Source organism: Molossus molossus, unplaced genomic scaffold, assembly GCF_014108415.1.
Source record: "Molossus molossus isolate mMolMol1 unplaced genomic scaffold, mMolMol1.p scaffold_m16_p_1, whole genome shotgun sequence".
NCBI classification, from domain to species: domain Eukaryota; kingdom Metazoa; phylum Chordata; class Mammalia; order Chiroptera; family Molossidae; genus Molossus; species Molossus molossus.
Window position 1 is genome coordinate 119,415,180 of NW_023425344.1, and position 26,119 is coordinate 119,441,298.

The window sequence follows — 26,119 nt, forward strand, 5'->3', positions numbered from 1 at the left end:
TTGGCTAACAGTTGACACATAAATCCCTTTCCTAAGGGACTTTGTTTCAAAGGAGTAAACCCAAACCATTGTCCTCTTGGCTTTTCACCCCAATAACTCACTGAAGAATTTTTTTCATGATTTTGTCTGGCCTAGGCTTTGGTTTCAAAGCAAAGGATCAAAGAAAATGCTGAAGTCCCTTCTCTGGTTAAGTCCTTTCTCTATCCCCTCCCCCTTCCATTTCCTGCAATAGAGGAAGTCACTGCTCAAGTGAGGGAAACTGCTCCATTTGGGGTCCTGGTGGTGATGGAAAACCTCTTACAGGTCTGAGTGATTCATCTAAAACCAGCAAAGAGAGTCAGTGGGGTTGTGAGGTCTCTGATATCTCCTTGGTGCTCCTGTGTGGTGCCATCTGGGCCCTGGCCTTCCATGTGTGCTGAGATCATGGAGTGTCAGCTATAGAGCCTGAGCTTCATGGTCTCCATGTGGGGGCGCCTTCATACTCATGAGTCAGGATTTTGGGGACACCTGACTTTCTTGTGAGTACACAAAGATCTTGTAAATAGACAAGCAGTTATCTTTAACTTGTTTCCTCAAGGAGTCTGTGTAAAAGGGGATTTTTCTATTAGTTCTAATAACTTGAAATTAAGTGTTTTGAAATAGGGTGGGAACAATTTAACATGTAAGGTACCACTTCACATATAGTAATTTTGAGTTAATCTCCTTAGAGGATAGAAACTGAGACTCTGTTTGGTGCTTCATGGCTGTTAGTATATACTTGACAACTTTCCAGTTCACAGCAAGTGAATTAAAATGTCTTTTTGACTTCTCACTATGGCATAAAAATAAATCTCGTCAATATTTTCAATCTAGGAATCCTTTTTGTTAACCCAGTGATGATTTTCCATTGTGCTACCCCACAGTATTAACGATACGAATGGATATGTTACTCATTTTCAGATTTTTCCTGATGTACCTTGGGTCCTTATGCATTGGCTGCAGGTGGTAGGCTCAACTTCTACCTGAGACTGTTACAGAAGAAAACATAGAGCGAGGGTCAGTCAGGCTGTCAGACACACAGACTCCCGTCTTTTCCTGGAACTACATTCCAGAAAGACCCTAACTGTCCAAACTCATTCTTATGTACACTCACAGGTAGACACCACTAGACTCACACAGTTCGTCTGAGATTTTTGTCCTGTTTATACACTTAATAACTTTCTTACATGTTTTTCATCTATCTATGAGGTATAATTTTTAATGTTCTTACTTCTCAAAAAGTTATGTAATTACAGGATCACAACAGAAATGGCTAATATAAAGATACTTCATATAGAGGCTAAACCAGGGTGAGTTGGAAACAACTAATTAATTATAAAAAAGAAATCAGCTCAATTTCACAAAAGATGTGTATTATTACCAAAAATAGAATGTGTAGTTCTCTTATCAGTTCTTTTCCCTTCCTTGGGGTTAGTTAGTTTTCAGCACTCTTGATAATCTGGGAATTGTTCATCCAAGAGAGAAGTGACCAAGGGCGCTGGAGGACAGGGCTGCAGACTCCCCTGGCGGCTCAAGGGACAAAAATCTATGCTGACCCAATGGGCTGGAAAAGGAAAGGATACTCATCTGGGGTGGGGCGCGCAGGGGTGGGCAAGGACTCTCAGGCGGTAACTGGCACTGTCCTGCCCCAGGCAGTTTGGCACAAGGCACTCAGATACACAGACCCTTTCACCAGGTGTTATGTACAAAGACGAGAGTGTAAGAGTACTTATCAAAGCCTGTGGTTTATACTGGGGAAAAAAGGCTGGAAATAACTTAAATGTTTTCATTAGGAGTCAAAGCAATATTCTTTAGCCATTAAAAGTAATGAATTATACTTCTATTTTTATACTTACTGTTAAATAAAAAATTAGGTTACAAAATACTGTAAAATGTATGTTACATATATATGTAGTATATATAATACATGGTATAGATATTTATGTATGAACGTGTGTGTATTTCTAATATAGTATACCCTAATGTAACCTAGGTGCTGCTTTAGCCACACCCCCTCCTCTCCAAGCACAGGGAAACTCACTAGAAGACCCTGCGGTAAATAAAAGTAAAGTAATATGACAAGCGTCACTCAGAATATATTAGAAGATTTCCTCTTCATATTTTTTCATTGTTGGGGTAGGGGGTAATGGTAACAGATTACTTTTATACTTAGGGGAAAAAATTAAATGAATTAAAAAATGAAGATTGCTCTAGACACACACTTAGACTACAGAACTAGAAGCTGAGTTTCCTCACTTCGGCTGCCATTCCATTGGAAATACTTCACACCAGATGCTGACTGGATTAGATTAGAGTTCACTTAAGTAAAACAAATACATTAAGCCTTTATCCCCAGTGCTTAAATCAGCATTTCTCAACCTGGGGCACAGGTCATCTTTGTCACATAATTACTTGGGCAGTCTGTTAGTTTGCTCGACACACCTTCTCCAAGCCCCATCCCAGACTTACTGCCTCCAAATCTGTAGACACAGAGATTGGGTGTGTGCATTTTAAACAAACTTATTTTGCACAAGAGTTTAAGACCAGTTAGTAAGTGCTGGGCTGAAGTCTGATTCCACAATTCTAACCCCTGGGGAATGAATTCAACTGCCCGTTTCGAAGGGTCCGTGACAATGAGAGGACTGATGGATGAGGAGGGCTGATGGATGCAAGCTCGTCATACTAAATAAGCAAATCAGGTGATTGTTCCACTTCTTTTACCTCAGGGCCGCTTTCAGGTATCTGTGGGCCCTTTTAATAGGATTTTGTTGATAAAATGTGATTCATGTTTGAAGAACCCACAGAAGGCATCATTTAAGGTGTCCCTTGCTCACACTGCCACTGTCCACTCTCTCTGCCTCTTACACTGCCACAGGCTGTGACCTCTGCAATTACCTTCCTCCTCTGAAAAAAATGAAGAGAACCCAACAATGGCAGCAAAGGGGCAGCAGTGTCTATTCTACAAATGACACCTGACCATGGCTCAGCCACGCCAGAGTTTTCTGTAACCTAATACAGGGCTTTGTATGACAGCTTCTTCTAAACATTTATTTTTTTTTTTTTTTTTTTTTTTTTTTTTTTTTGTACAGATAGAGTGGAAGGGAGAGAGAGGAAGGGAGAGAGAGAGAGAAACATCGACGTGAAGGGACACATCGAGTGGCTGCCACCCGCACGACCAACCAGGGCCGGGGACAAACTGCAACCGAAGTACGTGCCCTTAGCGGGAACCGAACCCGGGTCTCTCCGGACCGCAGGCCGACGCTCTAACCGCTGAGCCAAAATAGTAGAAATTGTGAAGAGGAGAATCAACGAGTTTTTGCTTATAGGAACTTACAGAATTTGGCTAACTATAACTAGATGACTTTTCCAGTAAGCAGTGTGACTTATGAATTTCATGAATGGAAAGTCACTATGCTAAGTTGGCATCTGAATTTCTTTCCAGAAGAACCTGAATAAAGGCACACAGTACATACAGTCCCATTCGGGCGGCTTCAGTGCACGTCAACTTCTCTGCACGAGGCAGAATGTTAGACTAGAAAAGAGAAAACAATCTCTTTCAAAATAATGGGTTTAGCCCTGGCCAGTTTGGCTCAGCGGTTAGAGCGTCGGCCTGCGTTCCGGAGAGACCCGGGTTCGGTTCCCGCTAAGGGCACGTACTTCGGTTGCAGTTTGTCCCCGGCCCTGGTTGGTCGTGCGGGTGGCAGCCACTCGATGTGTCCCTTCACGTCGATGTTTCTGTCTCTCTCTCCTTCCTCTCTCTCCCTCCCACTCTATCTGTACAAAAAATGGAAAAATATCCTCGAGTGAGGATAAAAAAAAAAAAAAAAAGCAAAATAATGGGTTTATAATTGTTGTTATAATTTAGCTTTTTTAATTCATAATGAAATAAAGTTGATGTAGTGGTCAGATTTTAAATTTTTTAATTGCATCTTTCCCAAATTTGCTGATTTGCCAAGGGATGTAATTCATACAGCAAATTAAAGGCAACATGTGATGCAGTGTGGTTTGTGTAGTAGGTGGCCTCTAACGATAAAGGACACTACAGATTATTAACATGATGTACATTAGCTTTTAGCATCAGCCTGTCTGTCCTGTTCCCCAGTCTTGTTTTTCAAATTCACTGGTTTGTTTAATGTGGCATCTACCTGGTTTGCTCTTTTATATACTCAGGTTTAAAAAAAAAGTTGAGGCAGCAATATGCTGTATTATCCTGACTGATTTTTTTTACTTAAGGAATTAAAAGCTATGTAATCTTTATTCAAAGGTAAAACAAAATACTGGTCTTCTCCTGCAGTGAGTGTGGTCACCTTCCTGCTCTGTATGATATGGGTTTTTCCATTTTTATTAATATCTGTTCCCTGAAGGAAATGAATTTTAGTATGAGAACAGCTCCCAAAAGTGGAAAGAAAACTGATTAGCTTTTCTATACCCACATCAACAATCTAAGGTACACACTCCTTTATCTGTACCTCCTCCCCTCCAAGCACAGGTAAGCACACACTAGAAGACCCTGCAGTAAATAAATGTAAAGTGATATCACAAGTGTCACTTAGAATAACTTTCGATTTGTCGAACAGAACAAGAGTCGCATGTTCCGGGTACAGTTCAGTGGAGAGTCCAAGCAGCAGGCGCTGGAGCGCTGTGGCAGCTGTGTGCAGAGGCTGGCCCAGTACGTAACCGTGCAGGTGCGCGACGACGGGACCGGCCAGGATCCTGGCCCCCTGCAGGCAGGTGAAAGCTGAGGGCAGGGCTGTGCGCGGAGCATCCTGTCGCAGTGCGGTGTGAGTAGGCCATTGTGGTGGTTGTACAAGAGCCAGTGTGGTTCAGTGGTTGAGCATCAATCCATACACCAGGAGGTTGTCAGTTCGATCCCCAGTGTGGGGTATGCAGGAGGCGGCCAATCCATGTTCTCTCTCATCAATGTATCTCTCTCTCCTTCTCCCTTCCTCTCTCTGTAAAGTCAATAAAGAAAAAAAAAGTTTAAAAAAATATATATAAAAAAAGAAACCTGACAAAGTAACACTCTCTGGGGACCAGAATGACAGTGCAATTGGTTAAGTCCACCAGGTTTGCAGGTTAAAAAATATCTAAAGTTGAGTGACTTATTTAAATTGAAGGTTGACTTTCATTTTAGCTATCTGTAATCCTAGCAATTAGACTGGGAGGGAGTCCCAGATGCATTCTGGGTCACTCTGGAACACTGGTAATCAAAGTGTGATCCACAGACCCCTCCCTGAGACCTTTTCAGGGATCCAGAAAGTCCGTGTTATTTTGTATTAATATTAAGACATTATTTGCCCTTTCCACTTTGTTGATATTTGTGTTAATGGGACGAAGGTATTGTGAGCAAAACTGTTGTCACCTTAGCACAAATCCAGACAGTGGTACCACCTGCACCACTGTCTCTCGTCACTGGTGGCAAGCACACACAGACAGGTGCATCCGAAAGCACGGTGCTACTTCAAGGGACAGCACTCGTGTGACTGTGCTGGGAGCAAACTAGCCTTTCTCTGGGGAATACCGCATTAATGGGAATTTGATGGACATTTTCTCAAAAATGAATAGAGTGAGCCTATCATTTAGGAAAACAACTGATAGTGTTTATCAACATGATAAAATAAGCTTCTCAGGTGAAAATTTGAGTCCTGGATAACTTGTATTAGCCATTTGAGTTCCACAGCTCCTAACCCAGAAGACTTCTGTTGCTGCTATTAATGGGATTTCTTTTTATAACTGCATGACAAAATGTTTCAACATTTGGAAGCTGTGTGTAGTTTAGTGAACCAATATTTTCCAAATGGCCAAATATATATGGTGCTAGAAAATCATGTTTTCAAAGTGCAGCATAGACCAATGGATTTAATATAAGAGTTCATTGCTGTGATTTCAGATTCTGTGTTGCAACTAACCAACCTTTAAGAAACTATCATTTGTTGAGTTTTGGTGTCATATTAAAGAATGTCCACAATTATCTGAAAAGCCTATTTTAAAATATGTCTGCCTTTTCCATCTATGTATCTGTGTGGAGCCAGATTTTCTTCATGTACCTCGGCCAAAGAAACATGTCAGCAGACTGAGTGCAGAAGCAGATAGGTCCAGCTGTCTTCCACTGAGCTAGATGTTCAAGAGGCTTCCAAAAGTCATTACCAAAAAAAACCTTTGTTTTAGGAAATAGTTTTTTCATTAAAATGTTTTAAATATTAACATTGTGTTCATTACTTTTAAATGAATTGGTATTTAAAATTGTCTTAATTGCTGACATAAACATTAGATAGATGTAACTCAAAAGCTGTTCAAGAGCCTCTGATTTTAAGTGTGTCAAGGGGCTTGTGATCAAAAGTGTGAGAATCATTACAGAATTTTCTTCTGGGAGCACACAGTCCCAAAGGCAGCTGGAATAAAATCTACCTCTGCTCTCAGGATGAAATTCCAGTTTCGAGCTGGAATTTTCTACTTTGAGAAATGATTTTGCAAACACGGCTTTCCGTAAACTCACTGGACTAAGACAATTCATTTCTGCTGGTATCACCAAGTCCTTTTGTCATTCATAATTGATCTAGGGTAAATATAAATTTACATTATTTGTTGTAGTCTTTTCTTTAAGTACATGTTGTGTGGTTTCCTCTCGAATGTGTAGTTTGCTAAGTCAGACTCTGGTGTTTCGGACTTTCCCTTCCTGTTCCATGTGGCCTCTTCTGTGACGTCAGTGCCGCACTGCTTTTCTCAAAACCCTGGACCGTGTTCCCAACTTCATGCCTCATCAGCTCCTGCTGTTCTTTAGGAACCCCTCCCTACAAGTGGGATGAGTGATTGGTTATAAGGTACTTTATTCCTTATGATCCCCTGCCCTTTAAATAGATTTCCTTTTGCTGTGCTTCAGTGACCAGTCATTATATTCAGATCATATACCCAATGCATAGGATACAAGCAGGACCAAACAGGGTTCCAGAATTTGGGAAGGTGTGGAATCCTTGTACATGTAATGAAGACAAATCAGGCTACACAATTATCTAAATATAAAGTGTAACTGTGACGTGCAGTGACAGATCCAGGCTGGGCCGTGGGCCCAGCAGCAGGTGAAGGCTCCAGGGCTCGCATTTCAAAGGCTGGTCCAAAAGTCTAGGTAGAAACATCCCCAAAGTGGCTGGAACCATTTCATGTCTTTTCTCAATTCTCTGTTCCGGGCCATCTGAGCTGTAGTTTGGTGTTCTGAATAGATGATAGACTTCAATGTTGTGCAAAGATTATAGGTTTTGAAATAAAAATGAATCTAGGTTTGAATCATGGCCTGATTAGTTGCTGCATGATCTGCTCTCATGCAAGTCACTGAACCTCATCTGTAAAATGAGATTTGAAATGCTATCTATGCAAAGTACCTATGCAAATGTAATGTGTGGCCAGTATGTAAATAACATTATATATCATTACTATTATTGCCAGTACTGTTCCCTTTCAGATCTGCCTTCCTCTGTAAATGAACACATTAGCATCTGGGTCAGAACTTGAATCAACAGGGTCACGATAAGATAGTGTCAGCGGCAGAGAAGACAGCAGAGAGCCGAGGGTTGCTTCCGAGTGCAGGCCTTCTGAAGGCTGACCCTGGTCATCCTGATGACAAACCAGTCCTCGGTTTGCCCTTGGTGACCGCTGCGCAGATTCTCAGAAACCATCTCCTGAGGGAAAATCTGTGGCCAAGTTCTAGTCCCCTTGCTGCTCTCCTGCACTCAGGTGTGCCATTTCCCCAAAACCATTGATTTCTCTAAAACAGTTTTTTTTTTTTTTTTCCCAGAGATAATTCCTTATCTATTTCAAGTTCCTGAGTCATTTCCTGGGTATTTTATATTTACTTTTAATTAGCCTTGTAATTTTGCTAATTGTGGCTTAACCAGGTGTTTCTCAACCTGAGGGCTTCTAAGGCAACCCAGCCCACCCAAGAGGGAGGCAGGGAAAAGGACGGCAGTCTCCAAGGGAACTGCTTTCCATTCGCGGCCAGGAGGCTCCAGCTACTATGTGCACAGAACCTTCCATCTCTGCACTGTCTAACCCGCAGCCATTCCACTAGACTCAGGTACTTCAGTCGCCCTTGGCTATTCAGTGTTTGTGGCATATGGCTTTTGACTGCTATCTTTCCTAGTTGTTTGAGAACATGGTATGAGCTGAATTCCTATGTATCCCAGGAAAACATAAAATATCAGAGCTAAAGAAACACTAGACACTAGAGCCTGACTTTTGTATTTGCAAATGAAGAAGAGAAAAGGGGCTTGCCTAAGGATGCGTCATTCACTGAGTCCCTTTCCCTTTTGTTCACTTTCTTTTGTGTGATCCTGACTAGCTGTTTGTTCTTTCTTTGCTCTGTTCCCCTACTGTTTTTGATGCTTCCAGACCTACTTTTCTGCTAACACCTGCTGACTAGCAATAGTCAGCTTCCATAGGCCAGGACACAAAACTTGGCACCTCCGACTCCTGGCAGCAAGAACATGCCGGAGAAGCAGAGGTACCTTCCAGAGCGGTCTAGAGGTTTCTCCCTATGACACCACCAGTTCACACCTGAGGTGGGAACACCTGTCTGGAGATAAGCAGTGCAACAGCCACAGGATCCAGACAGAGCCAGACCTGCAGCCCTGTGGCCAGGGAGCCAGAGTGGTGGGGCTCCCATGAGTTCTAGTGCTATTAGGTGGAAGCAGCCTTCACAGCCTTTTACGCCTCCAGCCTCCTTCATCTGGTTCGTGGTGTCTGCCTGGAACACATCCCCCGTGTGCTGCCTGAGAACCCCTCACATCAAGGCCTCCGTAGAAATGGACACATTCTGGAGCACACCCCTTCCAGTTCACTCCTTCCACTTTAAGCCTGAAGTCCTACGCTTGCCTGGTTTGCCTCAGGCCCCAGCAGTTCCTGGGTTGCATTCTAATCAGTTTTATGTTAGGTTCTCACTGGGCTGTGGGCTCTTCAGGGCTGGACCTCTACTTTGTTCTTTGTGGCTCCCTTCCCTTTATTATGTGTCTAAGAAGCCATTTCTTCAGAATGTCTAAAATGAGATTTTTAAAAGCCCAGTTATAGCCCAGCCATTGTGGCTCAGTGGTTGAGCATGGACCCATGCACCAAGAGGTCGCCAGTTTGATTCTTGGTCAGGGCACATGCCCAGGTTGTGGGCCTGATCCCTAGTGGAGGGCGTGCAGGAGGCAGCCAATCCATGTTCTCTCTCATTGATGTTTCTCTCTCTCCCCCTCTCCCTTCCTCTCTCTCTCAAGTCAATAAAGAAAAAAGTAAAAAATAAAAGCCCAGTTATATTTATATATACATATATATTTTAAACCATAGTTATCTTGCAATTACAGGGTTTTTTATTGCTTTGCTTTTCTGCAATGAATATGTATTACTTGAGTAATAATTTTTAGGTGACAATCTGGATAATCAGAGGCTGGGCAACACTGACTGCCCTCCAGTACCAGCCTGTGGCCCTGGGTCCCGAACTAGGCTTCTGCAAACAGAACACAGCACTGTCAGACAGAGAAGCAGTAACAGCCTGTCAGACACTGAGGAACCCAAGGTGCAGGGCAGGAGCCTCAGACCAAGTCTGTGCATACCTCTGCTACAGTAATCAAGTCACAACCCAGCTGAAAACAGGACAGACTACACCAACAGTGATTTTTCCTGATATTTTTTCTTGGATCATGAATGCATGTGTTTCCACTTCTTTAATATCCTGTGGTGTTTATGATTGTGTCCAGCTAAACTGCCAGTTGTCTCATTCCAGTCACACCAGAAGCTGGAGCAGCAGCAGTACATATCAGCCATCACAATCACCCCAGGAGGAAGGACCTCCGTGACCCGGCTAGCTCAGGTAGAACCCATTTCCATGTTCAGTTGTCTTGTCATAAAAAACAGTGATCCTGAAAATTTGTATCCCTCTGTTCACTCCCTTTCTGTACAATAGTAACCTGAAGTGTTACTACAGAAGAGGGTAGAGCCCTGGCTGGTTTGGCTCAGCGGTTAGAGCATCAGCCTACAGACCACTGAGTCACAGGTTCAATTCTGGTCAAGGGCACGTACCTTGGTTGCAGTTCATCCCCGGCCCTGGTCAGGTCATGCGAGAGGCAGCCAGTCGATGTGGCTCTATCACATTGATGTTTCGTTCTGTCTGATGATAAAGAGAAAAGTATCCTCAGGTGAGGAATAAAAAAAAGAAGAGGGTAGACAAAGCCAGGCCAGTTCCACCTGTCTACCCTGTTGAGAGATTAGGAGGATGGTGCACACCACTTGTCTAAGGAAACAGAAGGGTGGCCTATAGTGTTAGCCTTTGAATCTGTGATAAAGAATTTAACACTTTCCAAAAAAGAGGAATAAAGGGAAGAATTTGGGGAACAAATATCAGTATAAATGTGGAGTCAGAGATCGTTGATGGTTTCTATATGGGCAGATTTTCTGTGCTAAGATCTCAACTTGGATGTGTGGAAGGAAGATTCAACTGTCCCCACACACTTCCCCTCTCCCTTTGTAGTTCAGTTACCAGAAAGTCCTGAACCTGTTCCTTGGGGCTCATTGCCTGCTGTCTGCTTTGCTGGGAGCTCCCCGAGGGCGGTCTGCTCCCTGGGCAGCGCTCCACAGCGGGCTCTGGGCCAACAGCCTACACTCCTCAGAATTCTACATGGAATCTGTCAATATTCAAGGATGAATTCTCTTTTTAACGTATCAAACTGTTCTAAAAGTGGTATAAAAAGAAGAAAATATGGGTGTTTTTTTCCACCTGGCTTACCAATTCAAAATAAATGGACAATCACAGAATAAAATATTTTAGCAGTTTCTTTGAATAACTCAGCAACTATGACAGGAAAATGTAAAAGCCTCCTTGTCCAGCAGCAGGGCAGACTTCATAGTGTCCAGTTTGTAGTCTCAAGCTTGCACTGAGGTTAAAGGTTAATTTAATCAAAGTGGCTGATGACAGTACAGACACAAAAAAATATGGAACAAGGCAAGGTGTGATGTCCTTATTCAGGAAACGTCAGCTGCTGTAAAAGGTGTAACCTTGTCCCAGTTTATTTACATAGTAGAGAAGAACCATATACAAACCAGAAAAAGCACCAGAGTGGGAGTTCAGATATGCTACTTGTTTGCTCTAACCTTCTAGACAAGTCTTTCTAAGAATGTAAGTTAGTAAAACTTTTTGAAAAGCAATTTAGCAATACAGATCAAATTCAATGTCCTTTCTATTACTTATAATTCTATTTCTCCTACACAAACATACATGTAGGATGCTGTTCCAACATTTATGCTGGAAACAACATGAATATCCACTAATAGGATACTGAGTGGTTCAAGTGTGAAATAACCATGGATGAGACAAAAATACAGTCAATAGAAGTGACGTAGATCCCTATCTACTGACACGGAAAGATGTCCATAGCACAATTTTTTAAAAGACTACAAAAGCATCATGTATAGCTTGACTTTTGTGATAAATACATACACACAAAATATGTTTGGAAGATAAACTAACATGCTAACAGTGGGTCTCAATGGAGAACAGGGCTCCACATTACTTTCCTTTTTCTTCTTTCTACTATTAGGCAGAATCTGAAAAGCTAGTTTCAATTTAGAAAAGTACATTTCTCTTATAGATAGTTCCTAGAGAAGTGTCAGTTGATGCATACACACCAAACCTTCCCATCCATAGAAAAGGTATAAAATCACCTGCTTAACATAATTCATTTGAGAATTAAATGAGATGTAGATGGACTACAGAGCTGGAGCCCATCGTCATGATGTCAGTGTGACCGTAACTTCTAAATTGCCAAGCACAGTCAGACTTTTATTTGAACTCTCCTAATTTAAATATTGACAACTTATTCAACTGGTTTTAAAACACTGTAAGTTACTAAAGAAGACATACAGATGGAAAATAAGCATGTGGAAAAAATGCTCAATGTATAATACTTCATTTATTGGACAAAGGCAAAACTGTAAGGTATGGAGAATGCTGATCAGTGGTTGCTGGGATGTGGGCAGATGGACATGTTCTGTGTCTTGATTGCATTCATGGTTATGTGCCTTTCTGTATTTGTCAAAGCTTATGGACAAGACCAGAAAAAGACATGGGTCATTTGGATAGTCAGTTTGTAGCTGCTCTTTATTACATTCAGAACCATTTCCACATGAACTGTTCACACTCATTCCCCCACCTGAGGTGGGAATGATGAACTAAACTAGGGGAGTTCATTCACTAGGTTTCTTATCAATCCACATAAGGTTATCAGCACAGTATTCTTTAGTAAAGCAGGATCTTTGCAAATCATCTCCTTAATACACTTCAAATACCTAAAGATACAAGTTTATCTCACTTCTTATGTATATTTAAAAACATTATGTAAAGGAACCCAGTTAGAGCTAATTATAATTAACACTGATTTTTGGTGTGTGTTTCCCTTTTCCTTAATCTTTCTTTAAGGCAAAGTTTTTCTGTGTTATTCAGGCTGTTGCTTTCACCTGTAATCTCTAATAAACTACTCTTCTGGAATTCCCATAGTCTCTCCTAGCTTCAGAGGAGCTGCCCCTTGTCTATGAACAATCTCCATGGAATGTGGAAGATTTAGGCCCCTTTCTCCGTTGCTGCCTCATGGATCAGAATTTCCCAGCATTTGTGGAAGAGGTGGAAAAGGAACTAAAAAAACTGACAGGGTTGAGAAATTAACTCTCTGTGTACATATAGAACTAAGGAACTTGAAAAGCATTGAAAAATGCTTTCTCCTGAAGATTAGAGAAGACACTAGAATAAAGAATATTGTTCCAAACACCTTTTATCAATGTTTTATTTTTAAAAACTGGTGAATCCACTTTTCTATACATCATTGCACATCAACAATTACACAAAACACGAGTACATGCATCTATGGTTACATACTGAGTAAGAACCCTGATGGGTGAGAAAGTCTACACTCAACCGTTAAATCAATGTGAAAAAAATACAGTATCAACCCCAAAGTATAACCACAGTTGCATAGAATACCATGCTAGAACATTTCAAGGTCACTGAAAACTAAAGGTAAATTATAAAAGTTTGCCTTAACTGAATGTACAATAAGATTTAACACATCAGTGCAAAAAGATTTAAAGAATTTACAAGATTCAACAAATGAAGAAATAATCACTTAAAAAGCAATCATACATATATACTGCAATTCATTATAGCCATTTAGTGGACTATTCCAGCTTCTTATTAGAGTCGTAGGTTAAGCCCTTAAAATTGTAGATTTCAGTTTATATTACTCATCTTTTGTACCAGAACTGCACAATTTCCTCATCTGACAACATACAATAGGGAATGAATATCAGCAGCTTAAAACTGAAATAAGCATTTATTTTGTATTTCTCCCACCCCCAAAAATATAAATATATATATATATATATTTATATACTGTTTTTATCTGTAGGTTTAGCTGTACTTTACAAAATGTATCACTAGATGGCAGCAGTGCATTTTAGAGCTTTGCCAATTTAACAGCTGCAATAAGTAAAAAATGGCGCATGCATGATCCAGTCCTCAGAGGACCTTTTCACTTCTATTTAAGTATCTTAATAAAGGAAGAGGAAGCAACATTCACAGCACATCAAGCCCCAAATAGTTTACACCTTCTACACTGAAGCATTGTTTGAAATGTACCTGCTAGGTCACCCTTATAAGAGAGGCTAAATAAGGCATGCTTTAGACAGTCGTGTGGTGTTGCTCACTTAAAGAGGAGAACCAAAGAGGTCCAAGCTGAAAATTTAGCAGGTCTTGTTGCCACCATTTCAGGAACCTGAAGATCTGTAAAGAAAGGGTATTTGGAAATTAAAAGTGAGTAGGCACTAGCACCTACAAACTGAGTGCTACATAAAACAAAGTTTTGTTTCAAACAGCTCAGGGAGGTGGTGTGAGATTCCGACCTCCATGTGCCTGAGCAGAAGGCACTGGGGCCAGCTGTCCTGGCTACTGGTCTTGCCTTGATCTCAGAAGTAGAAGGGAACTAACTGGCCAATGGAAATATCCCACCTAGCAAGGTGACAAATGAATCTTTACCTCTTTTAAAAGATGTAAGTAAACAGTAGCACAAAGTGTTATTTTGAAACATCATACATATTTTGAAATGGCATTTATATAAAAATGTGTAACAGTGCAGCTGAAAAATGGTCCTTTCCAGCTGCTACATACTGGGTTCCATCAGTATGAACTGCTCTGAAATGAATGAAAAGACCTTGCAGCATAACACCAAGTACTGAAGAATTTGTAACAAGGTCAAGAGAGCCACGTTCATTTTGACAAAATTTTTAAAACATCCACAAGAAGGCCATACTTACCTTATAAGTAGTACTTAATTTGTGTTTCTCTGGCGCAAGTTTTTATCTTTGTGATTGTTGGTAGAGTTGGTTTTCCTTTGAAGGAAAAATTATATTACAAGAGTTAAAGTCAGTAGCAACTTCTGAAAGTATAACACATGGAAATACAGAGACTCTTTTACTTAGTGCCATCCCTGGAGTAAAAGAAAGTTTACTGCACAATTATTAGTACATAAAAATATTCCCTGGGTAAAGTGCCTACATACCTTTAATTAACAGATCCTTTTGACTCCCAAAGCAAACAATATACAGGTAACTTCCCCTTCGATTTATAAACTATAATCTAATTACTATAAAGGTTAGAATAGAATTTTTTTCTCAACTGAGCACCAACCATTCTTATCTCAAATGATAAATGGACACTCAATTATACAGAGGCAGCCCTGTGTCTCTGGCACTTAAAAACTTTGGACACTGTTTGGTTTCAACACTAGGAAATTCTAATTCTGGACCGATCCAAATAGTTTATGGAACCTGAAGTCCCAGATATACTGGTCATTTCCCCACATTATCAATTTAAGCATATAGGATATGCAACATTTTAAACAATCTTTTTGCATGGTATTCCACTTCACATTGCTACTCAAACAGCCTGTCCTGGGAATCCAATGGCCATCAGCCACCTGTATGTCAGGTTGCAACATCCGCACTGAAGCATTCATCTCCACTCTGTCCTCCCTACAATCTCAGCTGCTCCATTTGATTAAAACATGAATGCAAAATAATTCAATCAGAAACTAGTCAATCAATGTCCAATAAAGTACTTACATTGGCCCAGCTGGTTCATCGTCTACACAGGTGTTCAGTTTTTTAATCCATTGAGAGACAGGAGAAGAAAGGAAAAGATTGTGAGATTCTGCATATGGATTAATAGAGAGCAAACGGCAAGGGGCAAACATAGCTATTCACAGCATTTATTCAAGGCCATTCCGTCAGGAGGTGCAAAAACACTCATGGAGTTATCATTTCTAGATTCAAGTCTTTAATGGCAGGTATATGTTGTTTCAATGGTTTTAGTTAACACTCTGAATGCTTGTCATGAAAAACTGCAACTATAGCGGACAGATAGGCTGCAATGTCATTATACTCATCTTGTCCTCAAGTTCCAGTGGTTCACTCTTAAATAGATGAGAAGACAAACAACATTTCAGTTGTAAAATCCTGCTGTTTGTTTTCTTATGGTGAATGCATGTACAATTTTAGCTCAATACTACAATGTAAACGGATGTGTATTTTCTATACACTTAGCCACACATCCTTACTTCCTCCAAAAGATACTATTCTTGCTGTTTTGAGTCTTCAGTCTGGAGAATGAGATTGAGGAAGAGGAAGCCACAATAGTTCCACCTGATATGGGTCAGCCAGGCTGGGCTATGCCAGCAGCAAGTGTATGATACAAGAGGATATTCTGTGACATAGCAGGGAAAGCTGAGTAGTGGTGACATCCCTCTAGAAAAGACTTCAGATACAGACAGGCTCACTCTTGTGCCCGGGCCAAAACCAGAACCCAAACCCAGATGAGCCAGAGATTTTCTTCTTCTTTTTTTTTTTTTGTTAAATAAAAAAGTTTCCATTATCTGAGTTTAGATACCTTCTTAAATTGGTATATGATTCTGATTTATAAGTTTTTCTTTCCTGTTTCACATAAGGGCAGGCAACTTGGTCCCATTTAAGCAGGGATATACATACAGAGAACTTTTTTTTTTTAAAAGGCCTACAAAGGGAGGGAACAAGCAAGTGTGCTTAGTTTTTATTTTACAAAAGTCGGGTAGACTAAATGATTCAGAATGGTTTGATTTCACTGAGGCTTCTAGAAAAACTCTCAGCAGGATTCCACAAGGGGGCTTGGTGCACATGAAGCAGTTATGGAGATTACAGTCTTGGTGCAGGCGTCCGCAGGAGCACATGTCAGGAGGAATGTCTGTCAGAGGGAGACATTGCTCCACCTGTTCCTTTGAGGCAATGGAGAGGCAAAGCCACTGCCAGCACACACAGTGACTAGAGCATAAAAAAAAGATTAAAAAAAAAAAAAAACCAAAAAACTAACCACAAACCAATAACTTATCAGCCAAAATAACAGGCTAGCAACACACTACTGTCCACAGGATTCAACTACTAACAACAGTACTATCAAACAGATACAGAGGACAAAGTAAGACTAAGGACACCCAAGACATCTGTGTGCTGAGAATACAGTGGAGATATACAGACACGGCAGGTACTGACACACAAGCCCAGCCTAAATCCTCCCTCACCGTGACACCCTAATGCTCTCAGCATCCTGCCCAAGCCAGCTAAGTTCCATGCTAGAAACTAAGCACTTGGGGACTTAAAGGAAAAGACCCAGGAGCAAACAGATTAGTTTTAGTTCTCAGGCTATGAACCCAAAAATAAAAATTTCTAAAGCAAGACAGCTGATTCAAGAATATCACCAATCTATCCCAACTTTAAAAGAAAAAGCAGGGGAGAGGGAAATCGCAGTAGCCAGGCTAAGTCTTTTCAAAGCACAATGGGCTGTCAGCATCAACCCCAGCCCGTCATACCACAAGCTTTTCTTTCTTTTGTGGGGGTGTGCCCTGGGGTCTGAGGAAAGTCCAGCCCATAACGTGCAAAGGGCTGCAGTAGGGGTTGTAGCAACAGTGGCTCTGGTGTAGCTGCCATGCCTGTGAGTGGGAGCAGTTGTTGTTCACACGTGTGTCTAAACCTCACGAGCCCCATCATCTCTCTCCCCGCATCCACTTTCACATTTATAAGGAGGCAAGAAAACAGCCTCGTGCCCCTACGTTCCTGCAATGAATCACTATCAGCAGCACCACTCTCCCTTACAGGTCAGTCAGACAAAAAACTTGACTCCTCACAGGGAAATCAGGAGAGTGGAAAAGGACAAAACTACAGAAAAAAAAGGTACAAAAATAAAAATAAATGAGGATTAAACAGCAAACTGAAATCCAAATTAGTTGTGAAAGTGAATGAAGTAAACTTGAAGAAAAGTGTTAACATTATGAATTGTGCACCGTATAGACTGAAGCGGAGATTAAACAAACTCCAAAAGCATGCATATCGCTCACTTACCACCATTTTTAAGGGTTTGATGCAATTGAAGGGGGGAAAAAAAAGAAGTCATAGTAACCGACAAATATCAACATAACCCCAAACCCTCAGGCCAAAAAGACAGCTGCTTAAACAATGACTCCTCTCCATCTGGGTATTACAACTACTGGCTACTCCAGAGGAAGAGAACTGGGGGAGAATGGAAACAAAATGCTTCTGGACTCCATCTTATGAGTGCAATTAATTCCTGGTGGAACTGTTGCACACAGATTTCTCCGCATCTGGTCTTCCAACCAAATGCACTGTAGCCCTCACCCCACCACTCCCAGGTCCGCCTCAGTCTGGAAGTAACTCTGCCTGCCTAGTAAATAACAGATTACCTGATACAATATCACCTCAAAAAAGATGGCTTTAAAGTCAAAATGGCCAAGAGTGGACTGTCTGGTCAAAGCTCCTTCTTCATTGCCTTCATCTCACTAAGAATGGGGTTTTATGGTTTCCAAACCTACTTAAATTCTGCCTAATCAGAGCAGAGTAGATTAACCAAGAGATTAAGAGTTACTTCTAATTTCCTTCCTTGTTTGGTCCTATTGTGTTTTCTCCATATGATAACTTGTTACTGATCCAAATGACCTTTACTTAAAAGATAAGGGATATGTGTTTTACATGTCATTTTAAAAAGTCATATTTCGTCCTCTGACAGGTGTGGCTCGGTTGAGTATCATCTCATGCACCGAGAGGTCACTGGTTTGATTCCCAGTCAGGGCACATGCCTGGGTTGCCGGCTCCAAGCCCAGTAGGGGCATGTAGGAGGCAGCTCATCAATGCTTCTCTCTCTCCGGCCCTCTAAAACCAATAAAAAAAAAAAGAGTCATATTTCTTTTTCAACATTCCTGGCATGCTGTAAAGCTTCATATGCTACCAAATGTTTTACCCAACTAATAAACTTCAGAGTTTGGATATATCAGAGCCACTAAAAACACCCCTTCCCCAAACCTCAAATTTCTCTTATCAGTAACTTAAAGGAAGACTCCCTTTGACTGGTTTATAAAAATTATCCCCCTAATGTGAAAGAAAACTCTCTGATGTCTGCACCTTTCCTAAATTTCATTTGGAGTCACTGCAATGTCCAGTGAGCTGAAAGGCCCTACAACTAAAAGCAGATCCACCCCTATCTCTGCAAGGGCTTGGGGAGGAGGACTTGAAAGCACACACTAACACTCTCTGGGTTCAGTCAGCAGGGAACCCACAGACACAGAAGCTGTGCTCCAAGCATGTGTCTCACTATAAAACGGATGGAAGGCTAGAGGTATGCTGGCTGGACCTAGTCTTTTAGAGAATTACCATTTAATGTTTACAGAGAATGTAGTCAAGAGGTGAGTAAAGTGAAAAAACAAAGGCCTTATTTGGCTCCATGATTCACCTATTACTGAAAACACTAAAGGTAAGAGGTGATTTGCATATCATCTACCTATAAGACAACCTACTGGCACCAATCCTCAAAGAGACCATAACAGAGTCCTAAAGGTGTCTAGATGTGTTTCACTTATAAGCTGTCCTGAGGCTTTAGCCAGTTTGGACTGGCAGTAAAGAGTATTGGCCCGTGCACCAAAGAGTCTTGGGTTCGATTCCTAGTCAAGGGCATGTAGCTGGGTTGTAGTTTTGATCCCTGGCCCCAGGGTCGTGTGGGAGACAACCAATCGATTTGTTTCTCTCACATCTATGTCTCTATCTCTCCCTCCCCCCTCCCCACTCTATCTAAAAATTAATGGAAAAATATCCTCAGGTGAAGATAAAAAAAAAAACATATCCTGAGTATACTCCAGTAACAAAAACACAGGCCCCACCCCCATTTGTTCTGGAACCAGGTAAACATTAACTTAAGAATTTTCTGTGAGAAATCTAAAGCAATATTTGCTTTTCTAGTAAAACATTTAGATTACACTCTAAGTTCAAATCTGTGTTTTTATACTTTTGTATTATCCACTTAGTGCTTTTCTAATAATGGGCTGAGTTATCAAGAACTCACAGACATTCCCCAATGAATACTATGAGTTTTATGTAAAATTTTTTAATATGAAAAAGTTCAGTAAGTCAGAATTAAATCATAGGTATATCTTGATAATGAAATACCTGATTAATAGAGAACAAGCATGTCAGACCTATAAAAACCATTTTCATTATACAATGGAACCTCGGTTCTCAAACTTAAATTTGTTCTGGAAGACTGTTCAAGAAGCGATTCATTAGAAAACCTAATCATTTTTTTTTCCCATTAGAAATAATGTAAATTGAATTAATCTGTTCCAGACCTACAAATGGTTCCTGTTTTATTTAACCTTTCTTATATGCAGTACATTTCTAATGTACTATTTAATCTATAAACAAATACTTCTTTTCTTAAATTTATTGAACCACCCTCTTGTACCCCCCTAAATCACTTTCGGTATTCATTCCAGGGGTGTCTTTCAGGAAGTCAGTCTGCAGCATCTTTCCTTTTTCATTCTCTCTGAAATGCTGTCACCTGCTAAATGCTTTTCCTTTATCCAAATCAACAATTTTTCTACCTCTTCCGATTGCCTGCGATTTCTTTCGTGAGCACTTCAGCACTCTTGATGGCCTCTTTATGTTTTAAAATTGTGCTAATTATCCATTTTGCCAGCAACAAAAGGGAAAAAAAAAAAACATGAAAATATTCACAGCACAATTTCCTGATATGTTCACAACATGAGGTTCAGCGGTATTGACTCATACTTGTGCATTCTCTCCTTTGTTTGTGGCCTGAGAGGCGCTTTTTGTCATGCTGATGTATCAGCATTAAAGGGTTGTCAGGTCAAGAACCAAAGTTTTGTTGACAACCAAGACATTATTCTGTGAGCAAATGGGAGTTGTTCTAGAACTGTGGTTTGACTGTAGCATAAATAAGTCAACACAGAGCCACTGATAGTTTATCTGATAGATAAAAATTCATCTCTAAAATGTGTATCAGACACCACGTTTTGAAATCATTCATTCTAAAAAGGAGTGTATGCATATGTGATTTGGGGGAGGGCATTCAGGAAGAAAGCATATGCACTGAGTCTGTTCTTACATGAACTGCATAGCTGAGGGGAAACTGGCCAAAAAAGAAAAAGCCACAGCATCAAGAAAACTCACTGAGAATAATAAACTTTTTTCTGATGACTATTTCCAGGAGAGGAGAAGTAAAAAGAGGGGCAGGCAGAGCGACGAGTTGAGAGAAGGTAGAGACAAAGGAGAAAACTATGGGATGGAAATGCTGGAGCAAGGGCAGGGAGATGGAGATGGACAGTGGAGCCTGGACAATGCTGGGGTTAGGGAGGGAAAGTAGAGAAGGCAAACAGTGCAGCAACTCTGGCATCCAGATGCTTCACCTCAATTCAACAAGAACAAAAAGGTAAAAGCTGCTTGCATTATTCTTCCAAGAGACTAAAGCAAGAAGGTTTTACTTTGCACTTACCCTGTAGTCATCTCTTTTAGGTAGGATTCATTCATTTCCTGTCTATAATAATTTAGGTTAAGAGTTTGTTTCCCTCCAGGAAACTGTGCAGAAGATTTGCTGGCCACAGATGTCTCCTCTAACAAACTGACCCCATCTGAGTTCAGTTGCCGTAGAGCGCTTCAAAAAAGAGTTACTTCCCTGGGCAGGTGTAAGCACGTGTCCGATCAAAACACTACTACTCATTTCTCAAAACTAACCTGAAGGACTTCCACATATGCTGGAGAGCAGCTTGGTAAATGAAGTTCTTCCCACAGGAAGCCTGGGACCTCTGCCTGCAGTGCATGCTAAGCCAATTTCACTCTGCCAAGAGAGTGGTAGCCAGCCTTGTCTTAAAATTGAACAACAACAACAACAACAACTGGTTTTGAAGCCCATCGTTGCCATTTCATAACTGACTTTTTGCTTCTCAACATTTCCAAAGGGAAGGCTGATAGAGGTGAACTCAAAAGCATTCTGAAGGGATAAAAAAGGCCTTTTTGGAAGTGAGGCATAACTGCACCCAAAGAGCCAATGCGCAGTCAACTGGCCCCTTTACTCTCATTTCTAAATACAAGTAACTCTGTCTTGGGAGTCCTAGTTTGTAGCAGAAAAGAGAAAAATCTAGAGGAAAAGCATAACACATATATGAAAACCCCAACAAAGCAGTTTCACTTCATAGAACAGCAGTTCTATGGACCTAGGAGAAGGAAAGTAAAAATCTTAGAAACAGTCTTACGTTGTGCAGGGAACTGTCCCACCTGTTTACAAAGGCCTGTTGCTTCCAGCTGAGGTCTATCCCACCCCTCTATCTAGTTCACTGCTGAATGTACTTCTGGAGGGGAATCCACCAGGTCTCCCCATATGCATCATTAGTTTTCGCAAAAAAACCTTTCCACCAGCATCACTCTAATACTCACTCTACTTAGTATAGGCAAAGAGAATTAGGAACTACTAAGAAAGGAAAAGAAAGGGAAGTGGCTATTGCTCTCAAACCCATCCTTCCAGAGAGTCGGGATTCACTGCACGCCTTCAGGGCTGTACTCTTTCTGTGGGGGCACAGACCTCTCTCAGTGTTCTTCCCGACGCACACGGTGGGTGGTGCAGTCCCCATGGTCAGCTCAGGGACAAAGACACCTCTGTGGGGCAGGAACAATACCACAGCATACAAGCACAGGCCCAAGACAGCTGGACTAGAACGGGCATCTTCGCGTCACTCAAAGGCAGCCTCCACTGAGCTTAGGTACACACCCTTCTAGTCTAGTCAGTGATAGGCAAGTGGTGATAAGAGTTGGATGGCCAATTAATTTGTTTTTGCTGGTGATATTATAGGGCAGAAGGGTGGGGATGTGGGGAGCTAGTTAGAAATCTGAAGAACTAGACAAATCTGAAGAAATGTCCATCAGTAGCCACACCCAGTTGTAGTCACAGGGTTAGAAATAGAACATCCATGACCAAAAACATACAAAAATGTCCCAGGACTTTCTTGATTATGTCCAACAATCTAAGATTCTTGTTCTTTCCAATGCTTAACAATTCTCTATGGTTCTCCTGCTATGATCAACCCTTCTCTGACCCTAGGTCAGCTTGAGGATGCTGCCTCTGGTATGAACTCAAGATGTTACTGCTTGGGGCGGGGGTGGGGCACCAATCTTGTACGTGACACAGAAAAGTCGAAAAGTCAAACAGTACGAGCCTGCTTCACCAAGAACCTTGAAAATCTATTGAAGGAACCAACCAAGTGAACCAAAGGCTGACTTGTTCCAACAGCTTTTCCCAAGAACAGTCTGACTAAACTGGGCAGTGACCTACAAAAGCTATACCAGGCAACCATGTGACAACCAATTAGATACCTTAAATCTGCCTGAAAGGCGAGGTGGCCTGAGATCTTGGGATGGCTTCTAGGCTTATCTTGGGTTCTCCTAAAATGCAATCTGCCTGATGATCTGTACTGAAGGAGGACACAGCTGAACAAAAAACTGATAAATGCCCATTCCCTACATGGGGCCTAAGGGCAGATGGGATTGGGGTCTGAAGAACACTAAAATGGAAGGACAGAGCTAATAATTACAGCCCTAGGTGCCTAATCTTAGGGGTAGTGGATGAGAAACCCGTACAAGAATTTTCCTTCTCTCCTTTTGGGATTGAATCACAACATCCTTAAATATCACCCAACAAAACAACCCCAAAATTATAGCTATTTTGTAGGGAGTCTCTTACCATCAGGAATTTCATCTGGCCTCTTTCTCTTCTCATACACAACAATGATCACCACAAGAATGATGATTTCAGCCAGAATTCCCAAGAAAGGCCAAAGTGGGGCCAGGTGGCTCCGTACCCTGAGGATGGTGATGACAGAGGTAGTGCCAATGGAGTTGGTAGCATTACAATCATACTCGCCAGGGTCTTCTGTGATCTGGAGGTTCATGATGTTCAGCTCAGTGTAATTGTCCTTGTTGGTGATGAAGAAGCGGCCAGAGATATTGGCAATATCCTGCTCAGGGGCAGAAAAAGTGAGAATACACAAAGGTGAAAATAAGTGATTTAGTGTCTAAGACAGGGTGATGTCCTCCATTCTTAGCAGGACACTAGGCTAGGGTGAGGGAATGGTGTCTAGTACCATTTTTGTCCAAAAACTTTGAGCACTTCATAACTAACCTCGATATCAACAACAAATAATCAACAAGTTTTTAATATAGCCAGAGTAAAAGCCTCCCTGATGTAGGTCCTCCAGACTTCTCCAACTTCTTTGAGTGAATGGAAGTCCTAAAAAAAGAATGACTCAATACAGAAAATGCTGCTTCAAACACCAGATAGTAACTATAATGGGAACAGGATGGAGAAATAGGGGTGTGGCCTCCACATTAGTCATGTCTGGTAACTTTGGGCCTATCTGATGGCTTTAGAGTCAGTACATCTACTTCACCTTGGTGAAGTCTGGAAAGCCTCCAGAAACTTCCTCCGGAAACAATGCTAAGAATGTGCTCCTAGTCAAGAGTTGGGGAAATCCATAATTTCCATTTCCTTTCAGAATTACAGGGTTAAAGGAAAGTTTATTCAGTCAATCAACAAGTATTTACTAATATACACTGTTTGTTTTATATCCTATAAAGGGGATGGTGAGATAGAAAGGAAAAAAAAAAAAAAGACTCAAAAATAAACAAGGAGGTTGGTTTCAAGAGAGAACCAGACCTCCAAAGGGATGGTTACAGAAACACGGGGGAAAGTCCCAATAGAGGGTATATATAAAGTACCGTGGGGCAGTGAGTGGGCACTGCCACAAAGAGTCAGTGAAAGCTTCAGAGAAGAGCTAACATTTGAACTAGAGTGTGGGGGAGGAGAGCTGACCAAGAAGGACAGGAGTGCTCCAGGCACGTAAAAAGGCAGAGGTGAGAGTGCATGACCGGGATCTGAGAGGAGTGGGACAGGGAGACTGGCAGAGGAAAAAACTGACTCATGTGTCAATTGTTACACAATAACTAAAGCATAATCAGAAAGGGAAAGATAATCCCCAGAATGATGTCTAGCTATAGCACACAACTGTGTCTTCATTTGAATGTGAGTATGGCTGAAATGGGAAACTCTCCGTTTTCAAAACAGTTATTCCGGGAAGCTTTAACTCTAGGACTTGGAAAGCTCCATGTTTTTCACTTATGACCTGGGTCATCTTTGGTCTGCATGCCTTCAATGTGTCTTTCTTCTATACTATCATATCAAATAAACTTTCACCTTTTCAATCAATGCACCGAAACATATTGAGTGTGATCTGTCCTACTGACACAGAATTGATACTATGGAGAGAAACGTGAAATACCCCACAGACTTAAAAAAAAAAGTTGTTGAAACAAATGGAAGGGCAGATAGTCCTTCCAGGGCTTATTGAAAGGGAGACCTATAGGATTACCTTATCCCCAGTCAGCACCTAAACCACATTAACCCCTTCCCAGTCTATAAAAGAAGACAAGACTGGAGCTGACAGGAAGAGAGTGACACTTGGCCTTGCACCCTTCCACTCTACAGCCAAGTGTGACAGGCATCCAGAGAATCACTCACAGTCTGAAAGGAAGGTGTGGGCGACCAAAAAGAAAACATCTCTTCCAGTGGATATCAGTTTAGGCAGGAGACTGGTTGATGTGCCCTATCTTCTTGATCTTGGAAAAGAGTTACTTGGAGATATGAAGGAGAGCAGCCTATACTCCCACATGGGAAGAGCCATGATATTCATGTTTCCTCCACAGAAGGGGGTGCCTTTTAGGTGAGCAGACCCCAGCAATGAGAAGCTCAAGACTAGATCACCTGTGGCTGGAGCTACAGAAGAATCAGAGGTTCACTCAGACTGGGTCTCTCATTTTTGAGAGCTGGCCCCTAAAGAACTCACTCAGCTGCCACAAAATCCAGCATCTGAATTCCTGCCACAAAGAGGCCAGTCAGCTGAGGCCACAGAAGCACAACAACCAAGAGTGGACTATAAGAAAAGTCAGATGACTGATACTTGTCCTCGCTCCCACCCCACACAAAAAAAAACCCAGAAAACAGAGCAAGGACAATCCTCCACTTCCCTTGCAGGCCATGGAAGAGGGGATAGAAGATGAAACTGGAATTTTGGAATGGACTAGACTAAACTCTATAAGAACAAAGAGACCCAAGAAAACTATCAGATTTGTCCAGAAACAAAAGTTAAGAGAATTACTAAAATCAGTGTCTAGAAAAAAACAGAAAGCATTTTATTTCAGCACTCATCAAATTTAGGCTGTTTAATAATATGGTTTTCAAAAGCACTAACCTATGATATACAGCTTGAAAGCAAGGTAACAATGTTTGATTTTAAATGTTTTTCAAAATACAACAGATCCTTAAGAATTTGTGATCATGAGAACAGGAGATGAAAATGTGCACTGAGGAACCCCCAACCTGCTCTGCCAAAAGCTCAAGGGTGCTTTCAACCAGGGACCAACAAAGAGAAATGAGCACTTCCCTGCCAGTACCACAAAATTCTAAATGTTTTGTTTCTCTTTCAAGGCTTGCTCTGAAAAGACTCAACACAGCATTGTCATCTCTCCATTCCTCATCCCAGTCTCTTATTAAAGAGTTTCTCAAACTTAGTCACCATTGTTCACATTAGGGTCCTTTTCACCACCTGACTCATTATTATTGAAAGGTCATGGAGTGCAAAGAAAAATGGACTTA

The 26,119-nt window shown here is 41.3% G+C and overlaps 2 protein-coding genes across 6 annotated transcripts in view; one reads left to right on the top strand and one right to left on the bottom strand.

The window, feature by feature from the left end:
- The window catches only part of REC114 (REC114 meiotic recombination protein), a 208,431-nt gene that overhangs the window by 150,977 nt on the left and 31,335 nt on the right, over nucleotides 1-26,119 (top strand). The window contains exons 4-6 of one of the 2 annotated variants that reach the window (XM_036246048.1): nucleotides 4,596-4,749; nucleotides 9,773-9,859; nucleotides 12,539-12,597. In XM_036246048.1, coding sequence (XP_036101941.1) covers nucleotides 4,596-4,749; nucleotides 9,773-9,859; nucleotides 12,539-12,576 — 279 coding nt within the window. In that variant the 3' untranslated portion in view covers nucleotides 12,577-12,597. Of the gene's footprint in view, nucleotides 1-4,595; nucleotides 4,750-9,772; nucleotides 9,860-12,538; nucleotides 12,598-26,119 lie in introns of those variants that run through there. The other variant, XM_036246037.1, reaches the window with a different exon arrangement.
- Nucleotides 12,804-26,119, bottom strand: part of NPTN (neuroplastin) — a 72,508-nt gene continuing 59,192 nt past the window's right edge. For 2 of the 4 annotated variants that reach the window (XM_036246021.1, XM_036246009.1), the window contains 4 exons: nucleotides 23,153-23,426; nucleotides 15,154-15,175; nucleotides 14,347-14,421; nucleotides 12,804-13,816 (listed from right to left, as the gene is read on the bottom strand). In XM_036246021.1, coding sequence (XP_036101914.1) covers nucleotides 14,361-14,421; nucleotides 15,154-15,175; nucleotides 23,153-23,426 — 357 coding nt within the window. In that variant the 3' untranslated portion in view covers nucleotides 12,804-13,816; nucleotides 14,347-14,360. The remainder of the gene's footprint in view (nucleotides 13,817-14,346; nucleotides 14,422-15,153; nucleotides 15,176-23,152; nucleotides 23,427-26,119) is intronic. The other 2 variants (XM_036246027.1, XM_036246015.1) reach the window with 1 other exon arrangement.